The 24,291-nt window shown below is 39.6% G+C and overlaps 1 protein-coding gene across 2 annotated transcripts in view; it reads left to right on the top strand.

Moving 5' to 3' along the window:
- PLA2R1 (phospholipase A2 receptor 1) overlaps positions 1-24,291 on the top strand; it is a 108,889-nt gene that overhangs the window by 26,259 nt on the left and 58,339 nt on the right. The window contains exons 4-11 of one of the 2 annotated variants that reach the window (XM_019522691.1): positions 2,022-2,195; positions 3,671-3,784; positions 4,487-4,630; positions 6,402-6,590; positions 8,873-9,030; positions 10,429-10,536; positions 16,935-17,047; positions 22,062-22,231. In XM_019522691.1, coding sequence (XP_019378236.1) covers positions 2,022-2,195; positions 3,671-3,784; positions 4,487-4,630; positions 6,402-6,590; positions 8,873-9,030; positions 10,429-10,536; positions 16,935-17,047; positions 22,062-22,231 — 1,170 coding nt within the window. Of the gene's footprint in view, positions 1-2,021; positions 2,196-3,670; positions 3,785-4,486; positions 4,631-6,398; positions 6,591-8,872; positions 9,031-10,428; positions 10,537-16,934; positions 17,048-22,061; positions 22,232-24,291 lie in introns of both variants that reach the window. The other variant, XM_019522690.1, reaches the window with a different exon arrangement.

The following is a 24,291-nucleotide window of genomic DNA, read 5'->3' as shown; positions in this document are numbered from 1 at the left end:
CTCCCCCCAATGTACAAGAGTAAGACTTCATTTTAAGCTATTATACAATCACCTCTATATATGCAAAAAGCACTCACACAAATCAGGACAAAAATATTTTTCGAAATAGAATATGTTATTGTCTATGTGTGATTTTTAGTATACAATTTAGTTTTTTTGTGATTGGAAGATGGTAACACCCCCCCCTCCTCCCAGGAGTACTTCCAGGGCAAGAGGAGGGACTTCCAGTAGCAAGGGTCAGGGGTTAGGGGTGGGACTTCTGGTCCCAAGATGGTGACAAGGGGGCAAGGCACCTGTTGAGGGGCAGGGCTACCCTTATGGCCCTTGACAGCTCACCAAAATTCGTTAAGTGGCCCTCCAGTTTAAATACTTGCCTGCCCCTGTAATAGCATGTGTAGATGCACCGCGTGTGGATTACATGCAGATTTTACGTTCACTTTTATCCAGTAAGCAGCAGAAATGGCTCTTGCCATGTTTCCTAACATATAATCTGCACTCCAGTTTCCAGCAGCGGGGGTTTTGTTTTTTCAGTGGCGCATCATAAAAAGGTATGTCATATTCAAGAAAACATGTAATTGTAGATCAGGAATGTCATCTAGCATGGCAGACAGCTGCATATCTGTGGGGAGGAAGTTATCTGCATAGTATGCATAAGCTGCAATTCTCATTGAATAGAAAAATATAGATGAGTAGATAAGGTGATGGTGCATAGATGTGCAGGATAAGGCAAAAGGGTCTAGAGATTTCTAGGCTTTAGGCAATTTTGTTCCCAAGTTGATGGAAGATAGGACTGCAAGATGAGAAGCTGCTTTCAGGAAAGTTTTGTCAGGAAAGAGCAGGACAACTCTCTGGGCAGAGAGTGGTGTTGTATTTTAGTAAGAAATGCAGGGCAAGATCCTTCTTTAATTGTTATAGTTATTTTCTTGTATTCTGTCCCCACAACCCGCAGTTGCTTCTATATGTGATTTTTCTTGTTTGTGTAATGACTTTGCTATTCTGTTTATTGTATTGATTGCCTGTGGTAAAGGTGATTTTCTGAGCTGCTGGTGGCCTCAGGATTCTCTCTTTTATGGGAGAGGGGACCTATAATTTTATATAAACCCTAGAAATATTACTCATAAACTGGCAAAACTTCCTCTGCTGGAGGTACAAGGCTCAGACTGGAACAGTTGGAACTAAGGTTTACTGGGTAAGAAGTTAACCCGGGGGCAAATGTTAGTTTGCTCTGGGATAAGCAGCAAAGCAGTGGAGAGAGGCAGGATGTCAAAGAACCCCAGTAAAAAAAAACAGCTGGGGTGGATGGGTGAGAGAGAGAGGTTCCTAAATTTTTACAAAGCAATCTAAAAAAAATTCCATTGTGTGACACCATATTAATACTCTTCTGAGTCCAATCTCTGGATCCAACACGGATCATTTTTAAATGGGAGAAAACATAATTTTCCCTTGTTCTAGGAATCAGCCGAACTATTTGGGCTAAAATTTTCCCAGATAAATTCTGCCCAAGGCAGTCAGTCGCACAACATAGATAACTTCAGTATTGCCAATTATGACTATAACAAGCATGTATAATATTTCATTCCCTGAGTATACTCTGATAAGGGGAAATTAATCTTCCTTCTCTCTTCAGCAGTAGCATGGGCGTGGTTCACCCTGCTCCTAGAAAGTTAGTGATTCAGTTACACCTTTATGTTCCTAGAGGCAGATCATCAGCTGGTATAAATTGCCAGTATTCTTGTTGACTTAATTAGACCTCTGACAAATTAAATCAGCTGAGTTTGGCCTCCTCATATTTACTAACATTATGAAAAGCCAACTAGGTCATTATGTATATGAATTGTTTTAATTTCAAATAGCCTCCAACTTCCTTGTATACTTTTGACATCAGAGCACTGAAAATGAGTTCATAACCATGCTTCCATTGCATGCCCTCTTGGTGTTCAGTGTTAGCTAAATTGTTATATTATAGTACTTTCTATCCAATTGGTTTGTAATATTCTGTTCTTAACTGACATCTCATGCAGAGACTGGCTGTGACACTTTTTGGCAGAAGAACCTTGACACACACATTTGTTACCAGTTCAATATTTTTTCTATTCTTCCTTGGAATGAGGCACGTGCTGCATGTCAGGCACAAGGAGGAGATTTGCTAAGCATCACAGACATGGAAGAACAGAAGTACATAAGTGACCAAAGTGGTGAGTATGTCTTTTATACGTTACATGCTTAGCTTGCTTGGCTGCATGGTGCAAGTGATGAAAATTTGAATTGAATTTAAAGTCAATGAGAATTTGAGAGCTAGGATTTCAACAAAAGCGTCGATTATAGTGTTTTATGGGGACCGGCTCAAAGCAAAACTTACACCCAAACAGCCCTAAATTTTAGGGAAGTTCATAACTAAATCAGGTCTCTTAACCTTCAGAGCTGCAGAATCACACCCATAGTTTGTTCAGGTAGAAGGACTTCCATAGGTTTGCAAAGAGAGATTACTCAGTACATACCGATAATAGTATTCACCATTTTCCACTGCTATCTTCAAGGTCTTTCCACATCATGTGCTCCAGTAAAGCTCCAGTAAAGGTTTAAATAAACTATAGGTTAAATAAGCTGTAGGTTTACTACTCAAGTTCAAAGGTTTTATATGCGCTACTGCAGTTATCTTTTACTAATCCTTTACCCTTCTGAATGATTTGCCATTACACTTGTTATCCTGTTCTTGTACCTATGGCTACAAAAATGTTCATTTTCTTTGGAGAATTATGCAAATAATGTAAAAAATCCATTTAAATGAAGGCTATGCCTCATTCTCAGTGTCACAATTAATAGTGACTAGATTAACTGGGTTAGGATGACCACTAAATGTTCAGGGGGGTTGAAGTAAATATCCTGATGGGGAAATGATGTGCTTTCTTCATAAGTATAAAGCGCTTCTTTGGTATGCTTTTTGTTTCCTGTGTGCAGAAAAAGTCTTTAATTAGCCCTGTTTGATTCTGATACTTAGGAACTCAGTAATATTGTTAATGTGAGTTGAAGATATCAGTGAAGGTAGAGGGTTACAGAATTGGGGTCTAAAGACCTATATTTCCAAATCTCATTACTTCCTCTCTTTGCAGATAACAACTTGCTTCCTATTATTGTTACTTGCAATAACAGGATATAGCAAACAGGAAAGTCTGACATTCATTTTTCACTAGTGCATAAGCTTTTTAAGTGAAGGAACTAAACATTTTTATAAATAATTCGCCTTAAAATCATGTTTGTTATATATTGGTCTAGAAGAGCTGAAACGGTTTGATGTGAAAGTCATGTTGATGAGATAGATGGATGTTGTGAGTTTTAAAAGTAGCAGAGAATTGTGTTGCAAAGATTTGCATACTGTGCAGTTACTGAATGTCTGCACATTTATGTGTAAATTGTGGCATCTCTAGCTACATTTGTTGTTTTTTCAGTATTATATTAATTACTAATTAAAGTGAACCTAATCAAGAAGTGAGGGTAAATGCCAGTAGTATTTTTAGGGTTGTTGGCTGTAGTGGTATTCTTAAGCACTTATTAATGACTTTTTTTTAATTTTGACTGTTTTTTGTCATACAATTTGATAGCAGCCTGTCTGCATCCACAGGTATTATAAAGCATGAAAGAAATGTCTGTTTTTCTCCTTCATCTATTTCAGAGAAGTTAAACATTACTGAAATTATGCTATGGACAGGCCTGAATCAACTGGATGCAGCTGCCGGCTGGCAGTGGTCAGATGGAGCACCATTGGCATTTGTGAACTGGAGACCAAGTACTTGATGTTCTTCTTGGATATATTAGAGCACTGTATAAGCACTGTATTATATGCTCTCTGTTACTGAAGTTAAAATATAAGAGTACTGTTCCTGCAACTGCTACTTATCTGAAAAATGAACTACATGAAATGATGTACTATTTTTGTGGGCAGGTTTTTTCACACTGATGACCAAGCACATAAGCTGGACAATGATAGTGCTGAAATTCACTATATGAATTTACAGCAACTAGGAGTCTTGCCCTTTTGCTTTTGGAGGAATTTTCATGATCGTGATTGACAGTGTTTTGTTAAATATATTTTTAAAATATGGATTCTATGTTTTCTGGGGAAAAGAATTTTTGATTGACTAGTTTTACATTAGTATGGGAAGCTCTGTGACATGATTTGTTCCATCTTTGAGGTCTATTTATTGGAACAGAAAATGGAGACCTTGGAACTTCTCAGATATCTCATGTCACAGCATTGGCAAGTGAAGATGTGCAAATAAATATATATTGTGACTGATGTTCAGTTATCCAGTTCCTGTGAATTCAAACAGGTCCTCTGTGTAACTTAGTGTTGATAGGAAAGGTGGCTTAACTTGATAGAGGCTTTTGTTTGTATATCAGTACAGTAACATTTATAGAGAACTATGAGTCAGTTTTACAAATAAGTGATTTTTACTTTATTTTACATTTTTCAAAATTCTATTTGCAGGCTCTGCTGAGGATTCGCTTAAAGAAAATCACTGTGTGGCGCTTAATCCACAGATGCAATATAGCTGGCAAAGTAAAATATGTGAATCTTTATTTCCTTTTATATGCAAAAAATATTTAAATAGTACAGAGCATAAAACATTTGGTAAGTCTCACTAAAACAGTATATTTTATTTCACCCTCTCTCTTATGATGGTGTTCTGTCCATTGCTTATATTTGGCATGTATTTTTAATCTGTTGTTTCCTTTTGCAATTTATTACAAAATATACTGTGCTTTGAAGACTACAGAAGGATTTTGGGGTGTGCAAGGAATGTAAGATAAAGCCATCTACATGTAAAGCCTCTGGGCCAGATCATCTCCTGGACTAAACTAATGCATTGTATTTCTGGCTGTTTAAGCCAGCTAAGGATCTAACCTTTTGTTTCTGTTCTAATGTAACTTTTTATGAGCCTTCAGTTAAAGTACATAGAATGAGGATTAGAAGGGACCTTACAGGTCTATTCCAACTCCCTACACAAATTCAGGGTGCGTTTTTCCTAAATCAGACTTATCAAGCACTTATTTAGCCTCTTGAAAATCTCTAATTAGCTCCCTACAACTTCCCTATATGTCCCATTGTCCTAAATTTGTGTCAGTAAGAAGTTTTCTCTGCGTTTTAATCTAAATCTGTTTTATTTCATCTGTTATTCATTACTTCGTGCCCTGCCCTTTGTAGTGTGGCAGAACATTTGTCCTCCCACTTCTTTATGGAGGCCTTTAAAATATTTGGAAATTGCTAATCGCATCTGTTCTTAAACTCCTTTCTTCCAAACTAAACATCCTTGCTTCTTTCAAGCTTTCCTCAGATTATTGGAGAACTTGCAGAAGTTGTTGCTAAACCATTTTAGTAAACATAAGGCTGATAATACAGCACTTATGTGGGTCTTCATATCATCAAAAAAATGTACAAAATGGTCATGCTGAATCTATTTGGGTTAGGCAACATTACCCTTTGTACATTTAGGTTCAGAACACTTTGACAATTCAAAAGAATTAACCAAATGCCCAAAGAAAAGAGCATTTGATACAAAGGGAAACCCAGGCTTTACAGTTATGTTCTTATCATGGAACTCGCATCTTCTTATACATTAACCTCACAAAAAAACGTTACATGAGACAGAAATAGAAAAAAAATAGAACTCTTTTATTGAAAGGCTCAGAATTCTCCTTAGGAGTCAGACTTGCTTATTATGACAATTATAGTCACATTTTTTTTTTCCTAGTAAACGAAGTATTTTTCTTGTTTTGAACTCTAAACAGGACCTGACCCTTTGCAGTTAATGGAAAGAATTTAGTGGGGTTCGGATTAGACCCAAAATGTGATAGGGTAAGGTAGGCTAATAGTTTGGTATGTAACCATTCCAATTGCAATGTTTATCTCTTTTCGTCTTCTTCTTGTAGTTACAGTATAGCTAAATTTTAAAAATAAAATGCCTTCAGCAAGCCTCCTAGAGACTTATTTGTAGCTCAAATGACCATACCTTTAAACAGAGGCATAGCTAGGTGTTTTAGTGCACAGGGAGTTAGTGGCACACAGAGATGACAGCTGCACTTGGGCTGTTGGCAGTGATAGTCTAGTAGCATGGGAGCTGCTTTTTCTGCACCTCCCTCCCCAAATCAGCACCCAGGGCTGGTGCTCTGGTCACCCTCCATAGTTATGCTACTGCAAATAAATTTTGGGAATTTTATTTTGTCTGCAGGTGTGTCACTGTGTACACATGCTATTTTTTCATTATTGAATTGTTTTGAATGCCTTTATATTTCCAATTCTTGTAAATAAGAAAATAGGTATTAATGCCATATGAAAACACTTTAGCCTAATCTTACAACTAAATTTATGTAATGCGTTCTATCTTGTATGTTTTAATTAAAAGATTCATGGAAGTATTATCCTACCCGCTGTGACACTGATTGGTATCCTTATAACCGCAACTGCTATAAACTTCATAAAGAGGAAAAGAATTGGAGTGATGCAGTACTCTCTTGCCAAAATGATAATAGCAAGCTCATTAGAATAACTTCCTTGGCAGATGTTGAGTTACTTGTTAACCTTCTTGAAATTGGTAAGTCCTGCAAGTTAGTTTATGTTCTGTATTGTGGTTTTCTTTCAGTGATATTCTTCTGTATGAACAAAGTGTTCAGATTGTGGGTTTCCATGTAAATGTTGAATGCTGTTTGTTATATAGACAGTATGTTTGGGTTCCATCGATTCATAAGAGAACAATAATTTGAGGCTGACTCCTTCTAGCATCCTAAAGTGTTTCTTATTAGCTACCCCAGGGGTATGAAGATGATGAAGGACTCTGTACAAGATGAGAACTAGTCAATGCAGTTTCACCCCTTTTTTTTGTAAGGTCTGCTGCTTAGAACTGAGGTGCTCAATCCCAGCCCATGGGCTAGATCCAGCCCTTGGTGCTGTGCCATCCAGTCTGCAGGCCTCCCCGTGGTTCCACAGGCCATGGCCCTGTGCACTAGGTCAGATGTACAGGGTGGCACAGGCCCCAACCCTGGTGTATGGCGGTAACACAGGGCCTCCAGAGCCTGATCCCTGCATGCAAGACTGGGCATGTTCGGCATGAGGACCCTGGAGCCTGATTCCCACTTGTGGGATGAGGTGCAGGTAGCACACAGCTCTTGGAGCATAGGTCCGTCATGCAGGAGTGGGTAAGGGTAGTGGGGGGCCCCCACCCGAATTCCCATATGTGGCACTGGGCGCAGGTGGCACAAGGACCCCAATCCCAGAACAAGGGACTGAGCAAGGGGTGCTACGGTGCCCTGGAGCCCAATCCTGGTATGTGAGGTTTGATCTAGCCCATGAACTGGCCCCATGCCTCTCATCTGGTCTGTGTGGCCAAAACATTGATGACCATTGGCCCAGAAGATAGGATGATCATCAGAGTCTGTTGGTCAAGTAGTGTACTCAGTAATATGAAAAAACAGGGTCATTTACCATAGACCTTGGCATACCATATTTACTTGATTCCAAGGTTTTATTTCCCCATTTAACATGAGGTAGCAGGGGGCAGGTAGCTGCTCCAGCTCTGGTTCTGGGTAGGGACTGGAGCTGCAGCTACTGCCTGCCCCTCCCCCCACCTCCTCTGCACACCACCTTTTCTCCCATCATCTCAACCTTGCCTCCCCACATCCCTTCCCTCCCTCCCATCTCCCCACTCCCATTTCTACTTCTGCTTCTCCACAGCCTTGGGCTCCTGCCCTCCTTCCCCCAGGCTGTCCACCCCCATCTCCTTTGTTCCCCCCACCTCTGCTCCAGCATGGGGCACAGAGGGTGGCCCAAGCCTGGCTCTGTAGCAGTGGTGCTGGCTGCACTGCTGCTATGTGACTGAATTGGGGCCATGCTTCATGCCCCAGGCTGCAGCAGGGGCACAGCCTATCAGTGCTGGAACAAGGGTAAGTTGTTGGGGGGACCAGAGGCTGTTGAAGGGAGAAACAGGGAGTAGGCAGAGAAGGGCCTGTGGGGGGCAGGAACAAAGGAAGGTAAGGTGGGACATGCAGTAGGGAGAAAGCTGCCTGCCCCTGCCACTGCCTCTCCCCCACTCCCTACCTCTACTGCCTCCCCCACTGCCTGTCCCCCCAACTACCACCTGCCCTACTATCTGCCACCCTACTACCTCCTCCCCTACTAGTGCTTTACTCACTGCAGTGGTTGTAAGGATGAATTTAAGATCATCCTCCAATAATTAGATTTTATACATGGAAAATTATAACAACTTATCAACGTTCCATGTTTATAATCTAATTATTGAGGGGGGCTGTCTTAAATTCAGGGTTGTCCTAGATTGGGGTATATATGGTATTCTAAATTCCTGATAAACCCTGTAAATTCTGGCTCTTGTCATTCTCCTGTTACCTGTGGCTAACTGCTCCCAAACTGTTCAATAATCCCTATCAGTACTTAAAGCAGAGATAATTTATGATACTGTTTGCTTTACAAGTTCAGTTATCCTGAGTAGACAGTGAGGCATGTGATGTGCCCTCTGTAGCTGCCAGGGCCTAATGTCAACTGTAGAATGGTCGAGTGTAGAGGAAGGCTATTCCACAGGCACCTTTCATATCCATACCATGTTTTCTACCCCTTGCATTCCATGAGTAGATAAATATACTGGTAATTTTTGTGGGAATTTGCAGACCATTTGATTCTCAAGTGTAATAAAAGAAGAAGCACATCTAAGGTGTACATTTTTTTAAAAGTCCATGTAATTCCATTTTTTCTGAAAAAGGTAATATTGATTGAAAGTGTGAATAATTTTTAAACTGCACTATTAATTCTATGGAAACATCTGCCATTATTTTTGTTTCATCAAAATCTAAACCCCCTTTTTTACAGAAAATGTAACTGAAATATGGATTGGCCTGAGCAGCAACAAAACCCCAGTTGTTTTTGAATGGTCTGATGGCTCCTTGGTAACCTTCACTACATGGCACCAACAAGAACCTAATATTTTTCAAAGAACAGCTCCATTTTGTGTTTCAGCACAAGAAATTGTAAGTTTTCTTTTAGATTGTCTTTTAAGGGAAGAAAACCTTGTGTGAACAATTTTTGGTCATGATTATGGGTTTTTTTCCATTTGCATATATTTTCCAAGCCTTAAACTCTGTAATGACATTGGCTGTTGATGCACAATGTCTCATAGTCTTGGTAAATATGAGAGAGCCCTATGAACTGCCCTTTTAAGGCTGTGACAGATGCCCAAACTAAACAGAAGCAATGGGATAAGACCCTTAAAGAAATGGGAACAAGTGCAGTGCTTGCCAAATGGAAGAGGACAACAATCAGTGTGAAGCAAGTTTCCTTACAACAAAGAGAAAATAATGTTAAATCTATGTAGAGTACATTCTAATTTATGATGTTCAGTTTCTTGACATGAAAGCTTCATGGAAATATTTTGAAACAGTGAACCAGCTTCTTGTTACTCAGTTCTCAGTGTTTTAGGAGTTTATGCAGCATCTTGTAAAAACTGATACCAAGGAGCTGCATAAATGGTTTAGTCCCACTTCTGCCTGAAGTCAATGGTAATTTTGCCATTGATTTTAGAAGAAGCAAGCCCAAGTTGAAGCTATGTCTGAAAATGTGAGATTAAGGGTGATAGATACCTGCATACATACTAAAAAAGAAAAATCAATACAGGTAGAATACAATTCATGGCATTCAAACAAGGCTGGCAAAAATGCTTGTCAATTTTCTAATTCAAAATAATTGTATGCTGCATAAATTTATTAGCATAGACTATTTTTAAGTGCATTAATGACACTATATCAATAGCATCTTTTGTCAGAAGATTCACTGATCTGTATAATTCTTAGAGGTTCTATATAGTGTTGGTAATAATGGGTGTAATCCTGCGAAAACAGTCATACCATTAATTTTTATCCATGGGAGCAACTCCACAGAAATAAAGGCCTACTCAGGTTTACAGTGAAGATCAGGCCCAATATCTGGAAGCTGAATACATTTTTAAATAAAATTAGACTTAAGATGCTTAGAGACATTTTTATTCTGTTTTGCTTAGATGTAAATGACGACAAACAGTGCAAAGTATTGGAAATTCTGACTCAGTTTTCAAAAACCTTTAAAACAAATGAGTTAAAATCATCTGGACCCACAGACTGAATGAGTGGTGCAAGACCTGTCCGTTAACCAGATCAGGCCCATGGGCAAATTTTCTTTATATTAGTACCGATTCAATATCGGACTAATGTATCAGTGCACCTCTATGGCAAATTCTTTGTCTTAATCATGGGCCATTGAACATAGTTACAGAAGTAAATGAGAAGGCTCCCCAGATGAGCAAAATGTAGCTGTCAGTTGCTATTGTATATACTAGTGTCTCAAACAGGAAAATAAACTGTTTAACACAATTATAATGTACATTTTTTTACTAGGATGGACACTGGAAAATTAAAAATTGTGAAGACAGATTATTTTACTTATGTCAAAAAGCCGGCAAGTTTGAAAATGTCACTTCTGAGAAGGAATCGGGGTGTCTAGAGGTAAATTTATGTAGTCTTTTTTTTTAGCTTCAAGAAATGTGATAGGAAATCTATAAATATTGGTATAGAATTGATATGTTTAGTTTTTCACATTAAAAAAATATACTTCAGGTTTCCTAGGAAGAGTCTCACATCTATTGTTTGCTTTAAAATACATAAACAAAAGATTAATGTAAGATTAAAAGTTTTGGTAGGTTCCTTTTATGGTTCATTGCCTTGTTGGCAGTTGTGATCCAAATTCCTGTGTCTTTCTAGATCAAAAGTCACAATACTTTTGGAGGCCATCTGTGCAAACAATGATTGTTACATGATGCTTTATCTTACACATGTTTTTCATAGTTTTGAGTGGAATGTCAGGGCAAAAAACAGTTTCTTTGATATGAAGAATTAACTTCTACACTTATAGGGAAGCATTCCCTTCATTTTCATAAAACAAAAATGGCGAGGGCATAACTTATCTAGGACCATAAATAAGTGTTCAATCCTTTTTAAACTCTGAGTTACAAAATGATTTGATATTTTGTTATATCCAGTTAAAATTCAGGGACTTTCTGAATTGGGATTAATGTGTTGACTGTTATTGAGTAGAGGCTTACTGTGATATTAAGATCCGGAGTCCTCAACATTGGGATGTGTGTGTATCAGCCTTGCACTTAAGCTAATCTCTAATCTAAAATGTATCAACTAAAAATTTACCATCTGGTTCTAAAGTGTTTAGTGTTATATAGAAGTATGATTCAAGTGGAGTTTAGTAATCTAATCAGAATCCATTCCCTTTTTATGTTTAAAGAGTAGAAAAGGGGTTATGAAGATAACCAATTACCAGCAATTAATTAAGCAGAATCATTAAATTGACATAGACTTGCAACAGGTACGGTCTTTCAAAGGCATGTGACGTCCACTTGTCTCTCAGATTTGCCAGAGAACAGACAAACATGTTACTAAAAACCTTACATTTCACAAAATGTAAAGAATACATGCATGTTCTGTCTAATTGCTACTACCAAAACAGTATGAATCTCACTAAAGTTACAAGTAGTCAGCTTTTCCTTCTTATTTTATTCAATAACAAATAACTTGCTCCAAATTCTGTAGTACTTATTTGTGGAGAATTTCAGCTGAAGACAGTGACATAGGGAAAAAAGTAAGACAGGAAATTTCACATAAATATATTCTAAAACACCCAAATGTCTGATGATGGGTTAGCTGTGGAGTAAATTAAACCAGAGAGAAGTGAATAGGGGCAGAATCCGATTCAGTTCACCTGCCCAAATGGCAGTTACCCAGGCACATAAGGGATGCGTCTACACAAGACCCTTTACTGCACAATGGACTAATCTACCAGTCAGTAAAGCATCAGCATCTACACATGTGCAGCATTTACTGCATGATAAATTAAGCTAATATGCAGTTGCCTAGTACCAAGGAATATAGATACTAGATCAACTACACAGTAGCTACTGCACAGTAGCAAATATGGAGGGAGCTGACCAGAAGTGGGACAGCTTCTCCCCTCCCCCACCCCCAGCCCAGGCCTGACCCACGTGCCTCCTGTCAGCCCCCCGGGGGAGCCTGGAGCTCCCCTGACTGCTGCAGGGGGACAAAGCAGGGCCAGAGCAGCTCTGCACTAAATTGTTCCTGTCAGGAGCAGATTTTCTTTTGCTAGGAGCACATGTAGATGCATTCCTGGTCACGTGTTAATGTGCCTTAAGGTACTGTGCAGTAACCCTAATGCACACTAATTGCATGTGTAGATGCACCTATGTAGTATTTATGGCATTTAGACACAGTGTGCAAACCCTCTCCCTGTGCAGTGTGGCTCTGTATGTATATAACTGAGCATACATGCTGAAAAGAGGAGGAGGATGGCCAACCATAGTTTAGCCCCAGTAAATGAGTCTAAGCCTCTGGCATGGTTATTTTGTCTCTATAAAGCTTTCTAATCTTACCAGTTTTTTATCTTCTACTGATGTTTGGGTTATTTTTCAGACTGATTGGCATGTAAAATCTTCTATACTTCTCATCAACTGATTGTGGTTCTTACAAGGCATTCTTAGCCAGCAGTTGCAGAAGTGGATGTCTTTTTCCTCTCCCTTCCTGAGATTCACTATGTGCTATGTGATTTTTTTGCTAACTCCACTATTAGTTTTTCTAATCACTGAACTGTTAACAGGGAGCAAATCTTTTTGTAACAAAGGTCAACTTCCTTATGCAAACTTTCTGTATGCTAAAACAAGAAAGTTAAGTGCAGTGGTGGAGCTCGGGCAGGGACAATGTCTCCCTGGCCCAGCAGTAAGGAGCTCCCAGTCCCAGCTCCCTGATTGGGTGCAGGGGGCTGGGAAAGACCTTCAGAGGAGGGGCAGGTCCCAGCCCCCTACCCCAGTCTGCTGGTGGGGCAGCTAGCAGTGAGCCTCTGGTTGGGCAGGGATTCTGGGGGCTCACTGCTAGCCGCCCCACCAGCAGATCAAGACAGGAGGCTGTGACCTGCCCCTTCCCCTCAGCTCTTTCAGTTGGGGCACAGGGCTGTGAAAAAGCTGCAGGGTTGCAGCCTGCCCTTGACAGGGACAGTGCCTGGTTAGCCCTAGGCTGCACAGGGAAGCCTGAAATGGGACAGTCCCCAGCCAGTTCTAGGCTGCATGTGCAGACTTCCCTGTGTAGCCTGAGCCTGGCTGGGAACTGTCCCAGTTTGGAGCAAGTCCCTGCCAGCTCCAGGCTAGCCAGGGAACTTTCTCTATGCAGGAACTCTCTCCACAATTGTGGAGCGGGGGCTGGGAGCTCCCTGTTGCTGGGGTAGGAGGACATTGTCCCCGCCTGGGCTCTGGTGGTGCAGCCCACCCTGGCAGCGGAAAGATCCCGGGGGGCAGAGAGCAATCTCCCACCACCTGCTGCCTGGCTGAGCAGGAGCAAATTTACTCCTGGCCAGCTGTCTACAGTGCCTTACTGCACAGTAATTACTCAGCAGTTAATTTGCTACTTGCATTTGCTCTACTGCGCAGTAAAGCGTCTTTTGTAGACATGCCTAGTATGTTACTACAGTATTGTCATGTCCAACTCTAGCTTTTGCATAGTCAAGGTCAATCCCATTTCCTGTAATTTCATCAAAAATATTTATACATTTTTTCTCTAGGACAGAATTTGACTCTTCCTATACAACTGCTTTCCCAACTTCCATGACTGAGATAAAATGACACTAATATAATTCTGTTTCCTGCTATAGCTGGATGCCAGCCAGAAGGAGTAAAAAAGGCGCAGGAATGATAATATTCAAAGTGCTAAAGGAAGTAATTTAGGAAAATAAGTAAATAAAGAAATAAAATAATAAAAGAAATAGAAAAGCAAGCAGAACCTTGTGCTAGTCATCTTCTCTGTCTTTCTGGATGCCAACCCCATTCATGATGTCAGTTATGCACATACTTTAAGCTTAGGTGCATGTCATGTTGATGTCAATAGGACATAAACACATGCTTTATCATTCAGTCATTATTTTTGTTGTCTTGAATTAAACTAAAAATGACTGAATAGTCTTAGTGCTTCCTGAAATGAGCCCTGAAGTTGGACAGAAGAAAAGCTCTTGATAATAATTGCCACCATTGATCAAATGCATCACTCCTTCAGAAATTTTTGTCAGTTTCTCCCTTCCTCCTCCACTTTGTTTTTCTTTAGTCGTCATTAAATTGTGTTTGTAGATTTTTAAAACTGTATTGCTTTGCTTCATTTTCCAAACATTTTGCAGAAGTAGTGTTTATCCTATGGAAATGCTAAGGGCTATGGAAATAGCTCTGCTTTCCATATATGTAGCACTAAAATGTACAGAGGAGAGATTATATTTGTTTCTTTGTGTTTGATCATTTAGATCCAGGTAGTGTAGTTATTATACTTGTTTTAAGAACTTAAATACTGCTTTGTGGCATATGATTAATACAGAAAAAACCATATCAGACTTTTCGGTACCAAGTTTGCCAATGAAAAAGGTTAGAGGAGTGGCAGATAATGAGGATTCATAGATTTCATAGACATTAGGGCTGGAAGAGACCTTGGAAAATTATCGAGTCCAGCCGCCTGCCCCAGGGGCAGGATGTATCACTTGGTCAGCTGTACACATAACTGTGTAACAGTGAGACTGTCTTTCATTTATTTTTTCCTTCACTATTGGAGTATAATTTTTTCTTTAAAACATCCAAGGAAATGAGAAGATACTGTATTTAAAAAGAGGAAATGGAAATAATGATAAGAGGTAGATCGCAAATTGTTTGTTTTGCCATGTAAAAGGTCAGTGCTGGGATTGTTGGTAGTGTTGAAAAAACATTCTGCCTTCAGTTTGAAACAGCTGCAACCTTTTAATACCAATGTTGTTGAGTTTGACAGGCAATGTGTATTCTACAGTTTTGATATAAGTTATCATTAATGAGTTACCACAGCTATAAGCCAACAAGAATTATGAAACATTTGTGCCAAAAGAGACAGGTATCTAAATGTCCTGGCATGCATCCCTAAAACAGAGTCAGTAAATTGATATTCCAAGAGCAAGTTAGGCAGATAACAGAACATAAATTATTAATCTTGTTCCTATGTGCATCATAATAAAGTAGCAGTAATAAAAACAAGCACATGCTTCCTGCACAAGCTATTCATGTTTCAAGTATTTTAGCTGCCTCAGTTGAAATATTTGTTTGTAAACCATCCTGAACCATTTTTCAGTGAGTCTGAGAGAGAGAGAGAGAAAATAAAGGGTCTTTCTGTGGTCTTTCTGTAACTTAACAAACTTCCCCACCTCTAAAATAATGGCATTGTCCATTTGTATTGATTAAAAACAGAAAAAAAAATGACTGTAAGTTTTTAGCTGTTGTTAACATTTCAAGTTATTAGAAAAAACATATGATTACATATGTGAACTACAACGTACAAAAATAAACCATTTTCTCTGGAGTGCAACAGAAATGATTTTGTTCCATGATTGCACTCTGTACAAGTAGGAATATCAAATCCAGCTAAATTTACTCTTAAAAAAAATTAACTTTTTTATTGCCTGCTAATATTCTCCTTCTGTTCCCATTTAAATGATTTTTTTTCATGCTTATAACATATAGAGCTAATTTTGGACCTGACTGGAAACAAATTTAAACAAAATCTAAGCAGTTTTCTCCTACACTTCCCTGTAAGGGAAACTGTTCTACAAAAGTAGAGATGTAGCATTTGCCTTTGAAGAAATAAAAACTTCAGCTAAAAGAAAAGTAACCTTATTTGGCATGAAATCAGAAGAACAAATATCAGAGCACAGCTTTCAAAACCCTGGCTTATGTGAACTACCCAGCACTTAATGTTTCCTATATTTAGGCTATGGTGGAAAGAGAATTGGAGTTAATGCAAATATAACTATGCCCTAGTCCTAGTGCTTTGTATTAGATGTGCCTGGAGGTTTGATTCCACTATTCTCGGGCCTGTGCATCCAGCTTCTACAGCATGACCTCTGTCAGGCCCTTGCTTTTTGGTTGCTGTTTGTCTGAAGACTGAAATCAGCCTTTTCACAGCCTTTATGTTAAGCTGCTGCTAGTCAGGAAAGGTGTTACCACGTCCTTTCATACATCTCAGAGGCTGTCTCTGAATCTTATGGGTAGCAACAATTGTGCCCCTCAGACAACTGCAGAAAATATTTTCTCTTCAGTGGTATTTGTTTCCTCTCTTTTCCTACCAGAATAGTGACAAGCAAACTTCTGGTGACCTGGTGTGTAAGGAGGCTTTCTGGAGGAAGGAAAAGAATAAAGTCAATGATGGCTGTTAAGAATTAGATGTATGCAAGGTCATTGCCTTCCTCAAAGTTTATGTATTTTAAGACTAAAGTGAAATACTGGTTTGCTGGAATCAATGGCAGAAATCTTGCTGACTTCAGTCAGGCTTGAATTTCACTCTTGGTATTTCAGGTTGGGCCCATTAGACTCCAATTCTGAAGTCTGGATTCAATTTGGGATTCTGATTGAACTTTCCCAAAACATAAGTACATGCTCACACACATATTTAACTAACTTACATAAATTTCTCATTTTTACAAAGTGAGCTGTGATATTCGTCATGTTTCATCTCTGTTCAAGCTCTTTTTCTTTTTTATATATTTTGATCTATTTAAAATCTGTACAAACATGCCTCCAGATTATGACTTGAATAGTTTCATAGCAATGCTATGAATGATAGGGCTGCTGAAACCCAGATCATCAGACTGTCATCCAGCTATAGTGACAAGGACCTCACCAGAGCAGAAAGAGAAATGGAAGATAACAACATGAATTGGGATAAAATGTAAAAGTACCAGGAGGCTGTCAGTTTCTTGACGGCCAACCTAATTGTATATATATTTATATTTATACTGTATACAATAATGCATAAAAATAATGTTTATTTTAAAGGGATGGGAAAGACATGGTGGATTTTGTTATAAAATCGACAATACCCCACGAAGTTTTGAACATGCTTCCAGTGGTTATTACTGCCCGCCTACACTTCTAACAGTAAAAAACAGGTACTTAATTCTATTAGTGCAAAGTACTACTAGCAAAAGCTCTTCTACCTATAAAAAGTTCTGTGTAAGGAAAAAGATTATCATTTATAAGCAAGCTTGCTTTAAAACTGGAATGAATTACTAATGTTCACAAAAATCAAATGTTCATTTTGTCATTATGTTTACTTCCTGAGTCAGGATGAAGTTTAATAGACAGCAGTTACTGACTTGCTATCTGTCTGTCTGTCTGTCTGTCTGTCTGTCTAACTGGCACTTTAATTCAAGTGTGCAGGAGTCCAGAAACTTGAATGCTTCCTATACAGATTTACACTGTCTCCAGCCTATGAATCTTTAAAGGTTTAGCTAGTAATGTTGTTAATAAATTTAGATTTTTATATTTAAACTTTATAAATGGTTGTTTAATGTAATTTTGTGAATTCAGTTCTCTATCATCTCTTCCTTGCTTCTGTTTACTTAGTATTCAATGTCAATAGCAGGCTTTCATCATTGCAGATGTTCAAATACCTGATGTTTTCTCTGAGCATGTTTCTGCCTGAGCTACTGCCTGGATCCATACTGCAGTCCATAAAGTGTGCTTCTATTCAAATTGAGATGTGTATAGATTTCCCAAATTAAGGATTCATGTGCACATTTTTTTACCTGTGTCACTATGGTGACTATTGGGAAGAAATTCTCAGTTTCTATTACAGCTGATAAGTTTTGTTTTGCTATGGTAAATCCCAAGGTTTTCATGAAAAAATAAATGCTAAACTATGTTAATTCTGGAAGTATTATGTTTCATGGCAACTGTTGTATGGCTTCCTTAGGCTACAGTTCCCTTTCAGGGCCATGCTCTTTGGTTAGATGACAGCTCCTAGGAAACTGTTCAATTTTGTCTGAAAATTTATTTTTTAATTTTGGAGCCAATTTTCCACTGAAAACTATTTTAATGGAAAAGTTTCAACCACCTATAGTTTCTTTACAGCCAGTGAGGGAAGATAAGAAAAATAAGTTGGTATTCACCAATCAATTAAATCATTAACAAAGTATGCTGTTGTGGATATACTACTAGTTAATGGCTCATGGATACAAATGAAATAAGTGGGGTCGTAGGCTTGTTATTTTACTACAAATATAATATCTTTATTCTTTCCATCATAATTAGTTGTGTGAAAAGTCCAATGCTAACAGGTCTCCCTTTGTTGTAAAGAAGTAGCTTGGAGTCAGAGGACAAATGTGACAATGGCAGGCCTGTAATCTGGCTTCTTACTCTCTTTGAAAATTGATTCTAAAAGTTAACTAGGATGAAAAAAGATAGTAGCTGGCCTCTAAATTGGTGTGTATTATTCCTGTAAATGTAAGACATCAATATTCTGATCACTGTTTTTGTGTCCTTTTCTGCCTCTTTGGCTAGGTACAGACTTTACACATAAATCAGTATAAGTGATTGGAAACCAGTCTAAACCTGTAACAGAACAGGAGTTCAGCACTCACAGACTGATTTAAAAATGGCAGAACCCAATCGAACCTGGATGCATGTAGTGTCAGATTTAATCAGTTTAGTTTAGACTGGTCTATCGAACTTCTGTCCCAGATCCCCTCCCAACTCAAGTTAGATCACAATCCCTCAGCATCCCAGGCTGTTTTGTGGGTCCCCACTAACCTGCCCTCACAGGGTGGGCAGGCTAACATTGGCCCACACTTGTCTGCTCCAGCTGAGTGCTGGGCCAGGCCCAACCCTGGGTTGTCACAGAGACAGCAGGAGCCAGGACTGAGAGCCATGTGACAGCAACACAGGGAGGGGAGCAGAGGCCAGCCCAGGCACACGTAGACCCAAGCAAGCACTGCTGGGGTGGGGGATGTCCCTCCCTGCACTGCTGCTGACAGCCACTGCTGAACAGGGCAGGGGTGGGGAGAGAGGCTACTCTGGAAGGCGTGCAGGAGTGCCCCCCGCCTTCTGGCTTCTGCCAGTGCAGTCATATGCATGCCCCATCCAACCAAAGGGTTAATGTGTGTTCTGTTTGCTCCCGATCTAATCTCTGCAGAGAAATCTCTCAGAGAAACCTTCGTAAGTTTGATTGATTCCACTTCTGGATTTTTGAATGTCTATATCTAGCCCTAGTGTACTTGCTACCTTTCTATTGTCTTAAATATGGATGGATGCCTTTATCAATGGGAGTTGAGAGTATTTTTAAAGATGGAGACCCTCAGACCTTTACCTGACAAGGTGCTTAGCACTCTGGTTTCATGCTAGGAATGAGCAGCAATATATTCTTGACTACAGTATAATTACTCTTATCCTTAAAGTTAAGTACATGCTTCAACATTTTGTTGAATTAGGACTGGAGTGTGATGCTGCTTTCTAGATGAACCTCTATATGAGTACTGCTCAAATACAGAAAATGTGTAACAATTGTCTTTTGCATATTATTTTATTGTATGTGATAAAATATTTAAATATATGAACTTTCTAACCAAATATTAATGCATTTATTCATATCCTGTATTTGTTATGGTCAAAAGACCTGTTTGCCTTTGGTCAAACTGTAGTAGATTTACTTTGGTCATAGTCCAGATATTGTATCTAGAAACCGTAAATCAATTTGAACTTGGTTGTGAAGGAGTAGTGACCTTTCTGCATACATGTTGCGAATGTCCTGAGATAATAGTGTTATGGAATAAAATAAATAGAATTTACAGAACCGCCTAGCTGTTCCATTGTGGAAAGGAGACTATGGAAGAGATTACAGTGCAAAGAAAACTTTTGAATTGGGGAAACAGCCAGGTATAACACAGTGGGCTCATCTACACGAAACGCCCACTGCACTATTGTTACTGCACAGTCATTTAGTACTTGCATAACCAAGTACTAAATGACTGTGCAGTAACCTACACAGTAGCATCCTGGGACTGTTACCTAGTGATGCTTACTGCACAGTAGCTTTGTGCCCAGCAATGCTACTGTGCAGTAGTAACGAGCTACTGTGCAGTAAGCATCTCATGTGGACATGGCCAGTTACATTTAGAAGCCAGTTGTATGATAACTAGTTTTGTGGAAAGGACAGATTCCTACATTATTTGTGGGATGAAGAAACAAAATCCTTTCAGGTGGTCCTTGCTAATCCTAAACAAGAATAAGAACATAGTTGTCCAAAGCACTGATTTTAAAATCAAAGTGTTAAGTTCATAGGAATTTAGCTTGTAGGTCTCTTACTGTCACCCTATGAATATGCAATGGATATCTTAGTAAAAGTGTAATTCACATTATGAGGAGACAGGTTAAGTTTCAACAGTCAGTGGTTGCATCTACACATGCAATTAATTTGCAGTGAGGTTACTTCTCAGTAAAATAAGACACAGTAAGATGTGGCTGGGAATGCATCTACACGCGCGCTCTATTGGGCGCAGATACACACCCAGTGGGAGCAGCGCAGTCCAAGGCTGCTCCTGCCCTGCTCTGCCCCCATGCAACGGCTAGGGGGAGCACCAGGCTCCACTGGATGCCAGCCTGGGGGCTGGCAGGGAGTATGGGGGCTGGTTCCAATGTGCATGAAACCAGGAGAGTATTGCCGGCTGCAGGTGCAGCTGTCTCCTGGCCTGGTGCATATCACCCAATGCACACAGGGCCAGGAGAGCTGTGCCAGCTGCAGGGACCCAGGTCCCGATGTGCACAGGGGCAGGAGACAGCTGCCTCTGCAGCTAGCACATCTCTCCCAGCACTGGGGCTTAGGCAGGCAGCAGTGACCCCCTGCTGCCTCGGAGCAAAACTGTGCTACTGCACATTACCTAATATGCTGTTTATCTAGTTTCTGTGTGTTGGCACTAGCAAACAACGCATTAGACTGATGCTCGGTAAGTCCAGTGCACATGAAAACAGTGATGCTTTACTGTACATTAGGTTAATCTAATGTACAGTAAAGTGTCTTATATAGATGCATCCAGTGAGCATCTACAACTCTTATTAGCATCATCCAGGTTGTGGGCACTTTGTACCTCACAGAAGGCACTAGGGTAGTATTATTCCTCATGATACATCATTTATCATTGTTTTAGTTATTTGTTTATAGTTGACATATTGAACTTTCTGAGAAAGTGATTGTTAACATTGCATTTCCCTGTTTAGGGTCTTCGTCCTTGTAGGACAAGTACAAGTGCTTTTCTTCAGAATAAATCATGCTTAGAAGATGCCAAAAAATATTCTAAATTAAATAATTAAATAGTGTTAAAGAACTTGTTTGTAAGAAAGAGGACTGGTGTATGGGAAGATGGGCAGAACAGGTGTAAAATTAAAATTATACAAGTGTAAAATTATATTTTAAAAAAGAAATTAGATATTAGATGGACAAAAAAATGTAGGTGAATTAGATATGTAGGTCCTAATCCTGAAAAGATACCCATGTGTTTAACTTTACACATTATGATCATTTAGATAGAAGTTAGTATTTCTGTCTGCAGTGTGTGAAGTTAAGTTTGCATTAAGTCTTTGTGAAACTGAGGCCTCAGTGTGCTGGATATAATTTCACAGGAAGCTAATTAATTTTGTTTCTAAGTTAATGCATGTATTTGTATAATGTAGTACCAATAATAACTGAATGAATAGTATTTACATAGCAAAACCAGGGCTATATATAACTTTTACAGTGGTATATAGTTTAAATATTTAAATATTCTGTGGAATATCTTCAAAATGCTAAAATGAGGAAAATCACTTTCCTTTTGCAGATATCAGAACTGCTGTTACAGTAGGTCATTCAGAATTAACTATTCAATATTAACTATTCAGTGTCCAAAGAATAAATATTTCTGTGCCAATATTTCTTTTTTTCCCCTGTGCTGTCTCTCCGATCCTTTGAACTTCTCAGGAATGGGGAGATTCTTCTAATATCATCCATATACGACTAGCAGTAACTATAGATGTTTCTTAATACATATAAGCTCCTGAGTATTTTTCTCATCTTCTTTAATTAATTTGTAACTTAGATATGGATTAGGATATCTTACTATAACAAGATTTTTATCCTGATCATTTTTAAAGGTTTGAACAAGCTTTTATCAACAGTATAATCTATGGAATGGTGAAAACTGAGGAAACTTATTTTTGGATAGGACTACAAGACCTTAACAATACTGGAGAATACTCTTGGCTAATGACAGATGGAAAGTATCAGCCTGTGAGCTATACAAACTGGAACAAGTATCAGCCACGTGAGTAATTTGTTATAATAACAAATGTAACTTTTGGATCAAAGTCTAAAGTTTACCATTAATCCCACTACCCTTCCTGAATTGCCAACATCATTTTTCCTTGTTTATCCTCTCCGTCCAAGAGGCCTACATGGTTATGTTCATTTCAGACTGGAGTAACTTTACAGACTGCTTACAGACTGTATAAGTGCAACTCTGCAGGGGCAGCACAGAGAATGAACTGAGAATTCCTCCTGTTCTCCACTCTTGCCCAGGATGGGGAAAGTGAGTTACTACACTCTTTTCTACAGGACAACTTACTCTACAACATGTACCCAGCCAGGAAATCTTACCCTCTGGGAAGGCTCGGGGATGCACCCAGGGCCTCTTCCATACCTTATTCCTCTCTGCCCTCTCCCTGTCCATTTGTTCTATGTGGGAATACCAGGCAAGTAGCTGCTGTTTCCCTCTCCTGTGTGGCAGGGTAAAGATGTGGCAACCTATCCTTCTATTACCATTGGCAGCTAATCTGTGAAATGTCAAGAGTAACTGCACAATAGTTTCAAACCTAGATTCCATTTCCAGCTCTGTTTTCTCACTTATCCTCAATTTGGGAGGTCTAGAAGTACTGTGAATCAGTGGTGCTCAACTTTTTCGCTGGCAGGAGAGATGGCCAGTGCTCAGTCAGCCTTCTAGCCAGATCCAGTCAGTGGTCCCTATCCAGTGCCCAGGACAGTTGTAGCAGGGTCCTATTCAGCTGTGTGGAGGGCGGGGGTACAGCCCAGTCCTGCAGGGGAGAGCAGTGTGGCCCAGCCCCAATCCAGCCACAAGGGAGAGGGGGTATAGCCCAGCGCCAGTCCAGCTATGTGGAGAAGGGGGCTTGGCCCAGCCCCCATCCACCTGTGGCAGGATAGGGGGCATGGCCCGGCCTGGATCTGGCTGGTGGGGGAGGCATTGTGGCTCAGCCCCAACCTTCTGCTTGGGGCTTGGGGTTTGAGGTTTGGGAATCTGGCGGGGGTGGAGGGGTGGCAGTGCCACTACTCCCCTGCAGTCAAATTTTGTGGCCTATGGAGAACCCCATGGACTGGATACAATGGTCACAGAGACTGTATTTGTCCTGCAGGCTGGAGGTTGAGCACCCATGCTGTGAATGAAAAATAGCTAGTTTACAGAGAGGATCCTAATGTCTTCCACCAGTGAGCCCTGGAGATAGTGCCAGGGATCTGAGCATTCTCCCTACCCCTATTAATAATTAATTTAGGTCATTAATATTCATAGTTCATAAATTTATACATTTTAAACAATGATCAAGAAGGATAAGGTAGTTGGGATATATTTGTGGACCCGACAACAAAACTGTAACCAAGTGGCAGTATTTTTATTTCCTATCCCTGAGTAATTATTATGTTCTTCTGTTCAATTTAGGTCTGATAGTAATTGATACAAAAGCAGGGTTTCTTTTAATAAGATAAAAATGTAAACTTTTTTAAAGGCATAGTAGATCTTAGAATCTTCAGATTTTGAGTGTCACATGTTTTAGAGACCCACCTTGAGATGCCTCAGAGGAGCTTGATGTTTAGAACAGGCTGAAACTGGGGCCTCTTCAAAGTACACACCCAAAAACTGAGGCACTCGGGATCATTAGCAGGGATCCTGGTTTTCCCTGATAAAAGATCACAAATTCTGTGATAAAATCCTCCAATTCCATTCTTAAAATGAAAAATATATATACATATATATATGTATCAGTTGAACACAATGTTTTCTTGATATATTTACAATTTTAAACCAGTTTGGAAGCCTACCAGTGTCTCAATCACTATAATGAAATAAATTCTAAATACCTATACATTTTGTTATTTGATTTTGGGATTTTTATTATGAAAAATCAGAGCTCCCCCTGTCCCCTTAGCTCACCAGGATTCATGTCCAGCCCCTTACTCCCAAGCCACAGCCCTGCCATGCCCCACTCCCCACATAGTTCCCCCGGCCTACTGGTGCCCCTTACTCCTCCCCACAATCCCCCCAGCCCTACTGATGCCCCTTATTCCCATGCCCCCCCCCCAGCCCTGCTAAAGAGG

This window comes from Gavialis gangeticus, unplaced genomic scaffold (genome assembly GCF_001723915.1).
Source record: "Gavialis gangeticus isolate Ggan-Ray unplaced genomic scaffold, GavGan_comp1, whole genome shotgun sequence".
NCBI classification, from domain to species: Eukaryota; Metazoa; Chordata; order Crocodylia; family Gavialidae; genus Gavialis; species Gavialis gangeticus.
The sequence above is the reverse complement of the archived record's forward strand: the minus strand, read 5'-3'. Positions and strand labels throughout refer to the sequence as shown.